The sequence below is a fragment of the Carcharhinus amblyrhynchos genome, chromosome 3, assembly GCF_965287045.1.
Source record: "Carcharhinus amblyrhynchos chromosome 3, sCarAmb.v2.hapA, whole genome shotgun sequence".
Classification (NCBI taxonomy): Eukaryota; Metazoa; Chordata; class Chondrichthyes; order Carcharhiniformes; family Carcharhinidae; genus Carcharhinus; species Carcharhinus amblyrhynchos.
The window spans coordinates 70,831,982-70,843,904 of NC_137326.1; the positions used below are offsets into that span (position 1 = coordinate 70,831,982).

Consider the following 11,923-nt stretch of genomic DNA (forward strand, 5'->3'; position numbering starts at 1 on the left):
GGATCCAGTAGATAGCATTTTATACCCTGGAAGTGAGACCCAATTCACCAAGTGACCAACAGCAACCATTTATTCACCCCCTCTCCCCCCAAGCCACATGGGTGAAAGGATCCTATCCTAACACAGACAGTATAACATAATATCAGTTCTTAGAAGCCAACCTATGGTACCTGGAAATCAACAAGGTAAACTTCCACTTTCTGTTTACTGCAAGAGTCTCATGTGATATGAGGAAGTCTCAAACCAATCCTCGAGGATGTGGACCTCCATTTATGTCTGCTTCATTCTCTCACACTGAGAGGGACAAAGGATGTGTAGGAAAAATTACAAATGGAGCAGTAAGTCGCCTCCTTGCGAGGTTTGGGTTGTAAACTATTTGTTCACTGTATCTGATCGGGCAGCTTGTTTTATTCGTTCATGTGATGCGGATATCACCAGCTGGGCCAGCAATTTATTGCCCATCCCTGAGGACATTTAAGAGTCAGCCACATTGCTGTGGATCTGAGTCACCGAGTAAGGACGGCAGATTTCTTTCTTGACATTAGTAAACCAGATGAGTTTTATGGACAAGCAACAATGGCTTCATGGTCATCATTAGACTTTTAATTCCAGATTTATATTGAATTCAAACTTCACCATCATGGTGGGATTCAAACACCGGTCCCCAGAGTATTACCCTGAGTCACTGGATTACTAGTCTAGTGAGAATACCATTACACCACTGCTGTGGGCACTGGGGTAAGGTTTCCGAATTATAACACATTCCCCAAATCAAATGAATGGATTTGAACGGGGGGAAAATCAGAAAAAAAGGGAGAAAATGTTCCATTTACCAGCACGTTTTCAGGTGAAAAAAAATCACAAAGAGGTTACCAAAGCTTATTGCTCAAGGTTTAATGCATCTTGGGTTTATTTGAGTTTCATTTCTACCTTGCAAAAATACTTCTTATTAGATGTTCTCCCATTAAGGTGGGCACTTATTTAGCTTAATAATTACACCATAAATATTATTGCAATGTTTTTGTGCAAGTTCAGGAGTACACAATCCCCTTTCTATCAGTAGTGAATGCAACATTCATGGTCAGCTCCTGTCAGGCATGTTCAGGAAGCTCAACCAACAAAGTAGTAGAGAGCAACCTGCCCCCCGCCTTGCAGCTATTAGTGCCTTGCTAAGAGTTACATCCAGCTTTCAAACAGCACTATCTGCAGCAGGTGCCTGGCTGGCCATCGTTGCCAAAGGGCAGACTTGCCCCGATGAACATGGCACCTGTGAATTCCCCATGTATGTCAGCATCTGGAGCTGGCACGGACCAACAGGATTCTGGCTAATACTTAGCTCCAGATCCACATTTGGCTTTCACATATTTAGGTAACAGCTTGGAACTTAGAGAGAGTACAACCATCATGCAAATGGTGACAATGCACAGAATTGTTGGCAACAACAGCAAAAAGTATTTGAAAACAGTGTTATTGAATTTGCAGTTTGCTTTGGTGGAATGGGAAACGCTATCTATGTGCTCCAGTCTGAAAGATGTGTTGCAAGTGACCTCAGATCTGTCAGGAATAGTCAATGACTTGGTAGAGATGAGGGAGGTCCACCAGTCCAGCTGGCAGCAGTCAAAGGTATTGTTGCTCAGGAAAACAGTTTGGAGACTCTGCAAAAGACTCTGCAGCACATCTTGCTGAAGAATGGACAACTTGTTCTTTCGCAGATCCAGCAATTTTAGAGGAAGGTTTTTCAAGGCAGGATGAAGACTTGTTATGGAATTTTCAGACAAGTCCAGGGTCTTCAGGTTGCTGAAGGTGACTTGCAGTCCACTGTCTAACTGGTTTGAATCTAACCCATTGTTTCTGAGGGATAAGAACTGCAACGACTTGGCCACAACTTGAAATGTGCTTGCCTCCAATCGGATTCCAGTATTGGAGGACAAATCTAGGTGGGTTAAGGGTGAGCCAACAAAAGCTGTGGCTGGTAGGGTCACCAAGGCACAATCGGATAGATAAAGGCGTTTTAGTGACTTAAGGTGCGCTAACAAAGCGCAACCTGTGTTTGAAGTCCTTTCCTCATTTCCTAAAAGGCCGTCACAAACAGGGATATGGTTGTGACTAAGATCTACTGTTGTCAGCTGAGGCATTTTGGTAAAGAGATCTGAAGGCACAGATTCAAATTGGTTGAAGCTGAGATTAAACTGGCTCAGCTTCTCCAACCTGCTCACATTGAAGTTTAAATGGGACAGCTGGTTTTGACTGAGGTCGATGGTTTGAAGAAACACATAGGGGTCCTGCTCGGTGAGGGAGAAGGTCTTTAAGCAGTTTTGGTTCAGCTGCAAATCTGATAGCGATGTTATTCCCCAAAGGAATTCGAGAGGGAGATAGCGAAATAAATTCCGGCTCATGTCCAGCACCTGCAACTTGGGTAAGTTCACAGAAATTATCTCATCCCAAAGGTTCACGGAGGTAATGTTGGTCACATTGCCAACGATTTGGATGAAATGAACCTTGGCTGAGGAATCATTCATTAGATTACTGTAAAAACTCATCTCATTGTCTGACAGTAACAACAGCTTGAGCTTGTTATGCTTGGGCAAAAGCGGGAAAAATAGCAGCTTGTTACAGGACAAGTCCAGAGTTTCCAGTTGAAATTCAATCCCACTTTCTCTCGCTAGAAACAGTTCTACAATATTGTGACTGACGTTTAATGTTTTCACTTGGTATAAGCTGAAATCGACAATGCAGGGGATGTGATTGTGAGCCAGGTTCAAACTGGTCAGACTTTTCAAACCCTCAAACGTCCCACTTTCTATCTCATAGATAAAGTTCTTCTCCAAGTTCAGCTCTCGAAGCCGGACAAGACCTTCCAGAGTGCTGGGTTCCAATCTCATGATGAAATTCCTAGCCAAGGAGAGGTACTCCAGAGTGGTCAAATTTTGCACCATGCAGCTTGCTGTGGCTTCATCTAGTCTGTTCCCAGACAAATCCAACCTGCTCAAAGTTGGCAGCGTCCTCAGTGCCAGACCAGTTTCAAGATATTTTAATTCAAGCCGGTTGTTCTTCAGATCCAAGTCTTGCAGGTTCCTGTTGTGAGTGAAGGCTCCAAGCTCAATGAGTTCCAGTTGATTCCCGCTCAGGTTCAGTGTGTGTAGGCGCCGGTAAGTCGAAAGTGACTGGTTGTGAATCACCTTAATTGCATTTCCGTTCAGAAGGAGCTCCTCTGTTTTGGTAGGCAAGTCCACTGGTACACGTTGCAACCTCCCTCCCAGGCAGAGTGTCAGCCTGTCCACCTACAAGTAGAAAATTCAACATTACTCACAATAGTCTGGTTATCACCCAAAAAAAACATTTTGAGAGGTGCCGTAAAACGTGTCCCAACTGGTCTTGTATACATTAAAATGGAACTCCAGTATTAGTGGTGCCAGTGTTACTGATTTTTTGCTGGGATTTGAAAAGAGGATGGTTATTATCCTCTTTTAGAAGAGAACAAGGCGGCCCAAGTAGCTGAATGTCCTGGCTGTCTGAAAGTTCAATTTATTTCACTCTAGATTTCCTCCCTCCAACGGTTCGGAGTGATCTAATCAAATAACACCGAACACCACAGAATCCCTACAGTGCAAAAAGAGGCCCATTGCGCCTGCACTGACTCTCCGAAAGAGCATCTTACCCAAGTTTACACCCCTGCCCTATCCCAGTAACCCTGTGCATTCAACATAGCTAATACCCTAACCTGTACATCTTTGGAATGTGGGAGGAAACTGGAGCAACCGAAGGAAACCCACACAGATAGGGGGAGAATGTCAAACTCCACACAGTCACTCAGGGCAGGAATTGAACTGGATTCCTGATACCGTGAGGCAGCAGTGCTAACCACTGTTCCAATACATGTCCAATTCTTTAGAATTTCCAAAGGAAACCTGCTTAATTTTGTGAATTATTTTAAATCTCTGACCTTCTGGTTTCAGACCTGCTTGCAGGGGAAACAGTTTCTCCCTAACTGCTCTACCAAAGCCCCCCTTCAATTTGGACAACTTTGTTAAATTCCTCTTAACCATCTCTGCTCCAAAAGGGAACAATCTCAAATTGCTTCAGTCTCCACATAACTGAAATCTCTCATTGCCCCGGAAAATCTTCTAATTTCTCAAATGCCTGGTTCTTTCCTAAAGTGTGGTATTCAGACTTAAAGTTTACTGTTGGTGTCACAAGTAGGCTTACATTAATACTGCAATGAAGTTACTGTGAAAAGCCCCAAGTTGCCACACTCGGCGCCTGTTTGAATACACTGAGGAAGAATTTGTCATGGCCAATGCACCTAATTGGCACATCTTTTGGACGGTGGGAGGAAACCAAAGCACCCAGAGGAAACCCACAGAGATACGGGGAGAATATGCAGACTTCGCACAAACAGTGACCCAAGCCGGAAATTGAAGCCAGGTCCCTGAAGCTGTGAGGCAGCAGTGCTAACCACTGTGCCATCCCAACTTGTACACAATACTCTGGCTGAGGCCTAACCAGAGTTTTTAAAAGGTTCAGCACAACTTCCTTTTTTATTCAATTCCCTATTTACAAAACCAATTAACTCACACACTTTTCTAACCAACTTATCAACCCACACCTCAAGGATTTGTGAATTCTGTCATCCTCCCTTCCCCAAGGTCACTCTGTTTTTATATCTCTCTCAAAACAGTACAATTTCAATTATACTATCTTGGGATGGCACGACGGCACAGTAGTTAGCACTGCTGCCTCACAGCACCAGGGTCCCAGGTTCAATTATGGCCTCGGGTCACTGTCTGTGTGGAGTTTGCATTTTCTCCCATGTCTCCCACGGATTTCCTCCGGGTGCTCCAGTTTCCTCCCACAGTCCAAAGATGTGCGGGTTAGGTTGATTGGCACTGATAAATTGACCCTAGTGTCGGGAGGAACTAGCAGGCTAAACGTGTGGGGTTATGGGAATAGGACCTAGGTTGGATTGTGGTCGGTACACATTCAATGGGCTGAATGGCCTCCTTCTGTACAGTAAGGATTCTATTCTAAAAATTTCCCCATAGTCCCATGGAACTCTCCATTTTAACGTATGTAGGTTCTCTTTTCAATTCCGTTTTGAAAGTTATTATTGAATCAGCTTCCACCGTTCAGCAAGAGCATTCCAGATCACTGCTCGCTGGTCAAAAAAAAATGAGTCTTCATATCTCACCACTGGGTGTTTTTGCAAATTATCTCAACTTCAAGTTCCCTTGTCTCTTGGAATACTTGACTGTTTTTTTTAATGTATTGCTTTTGTGGTCAATATTCTGTTATTTATCCTTCTATCTTCTGAAGACAGCATGGTCATTCTGCCAACTCCCCTCCCATTGCACTGGAAGGTATTCAACAATAAATACAGTAGACTAGAGGAATGGGCAACCAGAACAGTTTTAATGACAGGACCAGTTTTTATTTTGAGGGCCCAGGTAGCAGGGTATGACCACTTCTATATTGAGAGAGGTAACTGATGGCAGAAGAGTGAAAGCCTGAGTGATCGTCCTCAGACTGGGGAACATAGAACATAGAACATAGAACATTACAGCACAGAACAGGCCCTTTGGCCCACGATGTTGCGCCGACCAGTTAAAAAACAATGACCTTCTAACCTAAACCAAACCCTTTCCATCCATAAACCTATCCGTGGATCTCTTAAACGCCCCCAAACTAGGCGCATCCACAACTGCAGCAGGCAGGGCATTCCAATCCCTCACCACCCTCTGGGTAAAGAACCTACCCCTGACATCCATCCTATAACTACCACCCCTTAATTTAAAGCCATGCCCCCTCGTGCTAGCTTCCCTTACCAACAAAGACACAAGTTGTTTGTGTGCGACTGGGAGTGCATATCACTACAGCACCACTGCACCCAACCCCTGTCAACACCATAGTCCCGTCCCACAGAAATAAAGTCATGTTCTGAGTTCTCATCTTTGGTTAGAGCAAGGTGACCAATTAACCCCTTGTGATTGTCCCATATCTGAGTCCACTGACCCCTGGCCCAGTCTGCATGATGCCAGGGCCACATTTTCCCCATTATTTGGACCTGTGAATTTCACACCCACCTCTCTGACAATCTTGTTTACCTCCACCTACTCCCTCCAAACCCCCATCATACCCCCACAACTCTGGCAGCATCACTAGACCTCCACATCCCTGTTCACATGGACTCTTGTGACAGGCTGTCCCACTGTTTTCCCATAAGAATTGCTCATCTCTCACTGACATCATGCAGCACATGAACTGTACCATGCAGGCTGGCCAAAAATAACAATGGAGGTTGTGTGTGTGGCACAACAAACTGATTAGCATGTTAGAAAATCCCTCTCAACAACTCCTCACTGTCACCTGACTTGGGAGGGCTCTCCGAGAGATTCCCCAAAGTTTTGGAGGTGTTGAATAAGTCCTTTCTACTCAGTCTAACCCCTTCAATTTTATACACCCCATTAAATCTCCACTTGGCCTCTTCTGGACAAAACAAAACATCCCCAATCCTTCCACATAGCTGAACTGTTCTGTTCCTGGCAGCACCCTTGTATGTCTCTTTTGCACCTGCAGTCATTCGTTCTATGATAAGGTAAGCAGAACTGCATGTGTTACTCTCACTGTGGCCTAATTAGTATTTCATCCAGTTCCAGCATAACCCCGCCTGCTCACATATTCAGTGGTCAATAACGCAATGTATGTTGTCTGTCTATAACTTTATCTTCCTGTCCTGCTACCTTCAGGGATGTGTTGACATGTACTTCAAGGTTCCTCACTTCTCAGTATCTTCCCATGCATTGTAGGACACGGAATCAATACATGGAAGTGGATCAATTCTGGGCCTTGATCCTGAGAAATGAAATATAATGACAAGGGCTCTCTGTCTGATCCTGTGCTGACCCAACAACTGGGCAGCCAACTGTATATCCCTGGGCATAGGGAGCATGGGTTCAATTAGTGCAATGATTTGCAAAACTGAACTCAAGGATAATTTCTAGTGTGAAAAATAAAACAAAAATATAGCTGCATCCTCAAAAAGCCCCACTTGATTTTAATTGCTTTCAAGAGTGCCACAGTTTACAGCTGCATGATGACTGCTTCCAAACCTATGCAAGGAAGGACCAAACAATGAGGAGAGGCCCATCCCCACAAGAGAGAACTGAATTCTCCAACCGTGACCGCTGCTTCACTTTATACTGCAGTGCTGTGAACATTAAAGATTTTTTTTAAAGATAATCACAGGGAGGTTGGAGAATGGTTGGGTGTGTCAAAACAGGATGTTCTGTGGCTTTTTAGTGCAGCAGTCATCAAGAGCAATTGATCAAAAGACAGGCACAGCATGTTGCACTGTGAGCATGTAACACCTCTAGCCTAGGCACTGACAGGTTCTGAATACAGCTCCCTAGTGAAGGACTATTGCATTTTTGTGGGTTTTTTTCACACAAATATTTATATATAGTTTAACATTCATTTAACTCTATAGTGAAGTGTTTGTTTCAATTATCCACACTCAAAATAGTGGCACTTGACTTACATTGCTTAAAAGCTGGGGAGAGTTAATCTTCTTGGATGCTAATCCTTGCTTCCCATAAATTCTGAAGGTGCTGGGGGATCTAAAGAAAGGTCTTGCATTTATATTCTGTCTTTTGCAACCTGGGGACATCTGACAGCAGCTTACAGCTACTGAAGTACTTTTGAAGTGTAGTCACTGCTGTAAGGGGTAGCACGTTAGCACAGTGGTTAGCACTGCTGCTTCACAGCGCCAGGGTTGATTCCCGGCTTGGGCCACTGTCTGTGTGTGGAGTTTGCACATTCTCCCCGTGTCTGCGTGGGTTTCCTCCAGTTGCTCTGGTTTCCTCCCACATTCTGAAAGATGTGCTGGTTAGGTGTATTGACCCGAACAGGTGCTAGACTGTGGCAACTAGGGGAATTTCACAGTAACTTCATTGCAGTGTTAATGTAAGCCTTACTTGTGCCTAATAAATAAACTTTACTTTAATATCATAGACATGTGTGGTGACTGGCTATTCAACTCCAGATGGCGTCACAAGTCAGCGCATTCTCAGATGAAATTCTCTTGAGTCACGCTAGCCATTCATAGGTCTATGCAGCAGATGTCAAGGGTTTGTCCGTCCCGACTGTCTACCCCTCGTCCACGGCTATGTTCAGTGCTGGGCTTCCCTGGAAAAGCAGCATATGTTGTCTACCAGCACCATCAAGGCCTTCCATGCCCAGTGGACACCATGGACATTTTTTGATATTTGAAGTTCCTTTGAGATTGTGTTTACTTTGATGCAGTATCCTTTTAAGGAATTGCATTTTTAGTTTACCAACACTTTGTTGATGTAGTCTATTCAGTTAACCAGAGATGACAAGATCCCAATCCAGAACTGGCCACTGGCTGACTCGCTCCTCTCAGCTTCTGAGAGTGTTGAGGTTCAGCCCACAGCAACTCAGCAAGGACAGGAGGCTGGATTTTCACCCAGCACACACATGAATAGAAAGCATTCAGGTCAGACTTCCAATTAATACTCTCGATATAAATTCAGCCTTTTACCAGAAAGCACCCCAAATCCCATGAGTATGAATGGTGATGTTAAAATTGGCATCAAATATCAAAATTGAAACCTTAGTACCAAAGATCTGTAACTGTGCACCATAACAGGAACTTGCTGTTGTGCTGGGTACTTGAACCTTACCATTCTGCAACTCCCCTGAGACATCACCCAACTGACTTCAGCCGTGCTTCCTCCATCAGGTATCATCAGTGCTGTGAGAATGAGGCAAATGGACCAGACTCTGTGCTCCATTCTCACAGTTAGACCTATAAAAAGACAAATATTTAGGACAATATCAACCACAAAAGCCACTTGCCAGGAGAATTTTTATTCACATCAAATAATATTGATATGAGATTTGGTACTGAGGGAACGCCGCGCTGTCAGAGGGGGCAACACTAAAGGAAGTTCTTCAGCAATTGCTGCGTTGTCAATGACAATATCACCATTTGACCATTACAGTAGCATCATTAAGTTCATATAGACACAAACTGAATGGTGACATTGCTCCAAAGTTATTGAGAGCTTTACCACACCATTTCATTGAGAGTACCACAACAACCACATCACATAGACAGCATCATCATGACACCAATTTCAGCGTAGCGAGAGAGAGAACAGTACAGGGTACAATTCCACAACACTGAGATTTTGCAATGTGAATATCATTTGGGAGTATGTGATTCCATCATGGTCAGTATGTTGGATAGACAATGTACATCACCACAGAGAGTACAAAGAACACGACTTGAACTGAAAGGTCAAACATTGAGCCTCAGTTGTAGTGAGACAGCCAATCACTACGTGATGGGCAAATGGCCTAGGATAACTGACCACCTGTGGCCAACCATTCTGACTGCAACGCAACATCTGAATACCCCTCAGCAATGTAGTTATTACCAGAACTTAAAACTTAGAGCTGCACCATGGGACATCTTGCCTCACCTTGGAGCGCAGGCGGGGAGGAGGGGTTACCATTAGATCATGTTGGCCAATGTGGAAAATGTAAAGTTGTGGCAGTATTCCTCACTGAAGAGTTTTGTTCACCAATTTTTTCATTGTCTCTGATCTCAATCCATCAGACTACCATCTCACTGATTCATGAATTCAATGCATTCATTCCACTGTTCCTGATGCTCAGATACACCTCATAAAATCGGACTCAGTGGACCTTTTTCCTTCTTGATCAGATCATTCAATGTCGCGCACTGGGTTTCAGGTCCAAGCTGTAAAGCCCTTGCCTTGGCAGAGGTCAGTCACTCAGCACACTGGGGTGACTGCATTAATAGACAACTGTCATGAACCATTTTACCCTCAGCTTGCCACAAGTCCTTAGCACCGGGTCAGAGTTATTAGATTAGACCCCTCAACAGGATATAATTCAGGGTGGCCTTTCACTGTAATATTCAGGGAGTGCTGCACTGTTGATAGTGCCACCTTCTGGATGAGACATTAAACCTGGGGTCCAGAGTAACAGAATAATCCCAGTGGACTTTTCAAAACCAGTAGAGTTCTCCTAGCCAATGCACCTTTCTCACCTAATACTGCCAGAAACTAATTATCCTATTGCTGTTTGTTCACTCTTGCTGTTTCTTCAAAAGCAGTTCTTTGGCTGAACCATTCCTGAGCTTCTTGAGGCCGTGAATACAACAATAAAAACACAATCTTTACTTTAAGGTGTTTACACAAGTCCCTCTGTCACTTTAAGGGACATACAAGTGCCCCTCTGTCCCTTTAAGTTGTATACACAGATCCTGGCATCAAATTAAAATATATGTATGGGCTATGCTGTCCCTCAAATCAGTCATGATGTGGGTATGCCGGCGTTGGACTGGCGTAAACACAGTAAAAAGTCTGACAACACCAGGTTTTAGTCCAACCTATTTATTTGATAATATTCCATCATGAATTCAATGCATTCATTCCACTGTTCCTGATGCTCAGATACACCTCATAAAATCGGACTCAGTGGACCTTTTTCCTTCTTGATCAGATCATTCAATGTCGCGCACTGGGTTTCAGGTCCAAGCTGTAAAGCCCTTGCCTTGGCAGAGGTCAGTCACTCAGCACACTGGGGTGACTGCATTAATAGACAACTGTCATGAACCATTTTACCCTCAGCTTGCCACAAGTCCTTAGCACCGGGTCAGAGCGTGAGAATATTATCAAATAAATAGGTTGGACTAAAACCTGGTGTCCTCAAATCAGTAACAGAGTTTTGTTGCACCCCCTGTGTCTTGGTGATCTGAAGACGAGCACTCTGGCTTCTCAGTCCCAGGATTTCAGGTCCAGGCTTGAGCACAGAAATCCAGGCCAACACTCCAGTGCAGCATTGATGGAATGCTGCCCTGTCGAAGATACTTTGGCAAATTTTCCCATTCCACCTGCCACGGGAATCGGAGCAGGCAAGGGCCAGGCCATTGTAAGATCTGTTGACTTTGGACAGGAATTTCTGATTTTGGGGTGAGCACAGCAGGAAAATCCCGCCCACTGTCTTGCCTACCCAGGTGGGTCTAAATGACCCCATGACACTATTTTGAAGAAGACTAGGCAGAGTTATTTCTGATGTCCTGGCCCTTATTGTCGGGTTGCTGTGTTTAGAAGTTTGTTGAATGAGAATTATTTGTCACCTTTCTGTGTCACAACAGTGACTACACTTCAAAAAGTATATTGTTGGCTTGGAAGCAGTTTCAGAACTCCGGTCGTCGTAAAGGCGCTACATAAATGTAACTCTGTTTTACCAACAGCGATTATGTTGTTCCTTTAAGACACAAGCAGGAGTTGTGCTGTCTCTTTAAGAGATAAACAAGGGTCTCTGCAGTAATTTGCTCACTAATATTACTGAAACCGAGTGGCGTCCCGCTACAGCGGGGAGAGCTGAGTAAAACTTACCGAGCCGCACAGAGCAGCAGCCACAGTCTGCGGGCATATTCGGGCTCCGTGTCCTCTCATTCACCGGGATCCGGAGCCGCAGCTCTACTGGCCGCGGCTCGGCTGCAACATCATAACTGAACCCATCAGTCCTTAAAGTCACAGCTCCGGAAGATGCAACGGAAACGTGGTCACATGGAGAGACTGAGAGCATTTTGTGTCAGTAATTCAGGGATCTGACAGAGAAACTGCACTAAACTGCAAAATCTGAACTGCACCAAACTCTCTTTAAACTTTGCACCAAATTCTCTTTAAACTCTGCACCAAATTCTCCTTAAAATCTGCACCAAACTCTGCTAAATCTAAAATCTGCATCAAACCCTCCCTAAACAAGCTCTGCTGGATCCCACCCCCCCCCCGCCTTTGGTTCCCACTGGCCAGTTGGCCATTGCTGGATCACTGTTCATTTTGCATGGTGTACAAGTTCTGGCGGT

The 11,923-nt window shown here is 44.4% G+C and overlaps 1 protein-coding gene across 1 annotated transcript; it reads right to left on the reverse strand.

Moving 5' to 3' along the window:
* Nucleotides 1–908: 908 nt before the first annotated feature.
* Nucleotides 909–11,537, reverse strand: LOC145341396 (transforming growth factor beta activator LRRC33-like). The gene is made up of 3 exons (XM_080186334.1): nt 11,451–11,537; nt 8,700–8,824; nt 909–3,281 (listed from the first exon to the last, which is right to left on the reverse strand). The coding sequence occupies exons 1-3, from the start codon at nt 11,485–11,487 to the stop codon at nt 1,326–1,328; spliced, it is 2,118 nt and encodes a 705-aa protein (XP_080042460.1). The 5' UTR covers nt 11,488–11,537; the 3' UTR covers nt 909–1,325.
* Between the last annotated feature and the right edge of the window lie 386 nt (nt 11,538–11,923).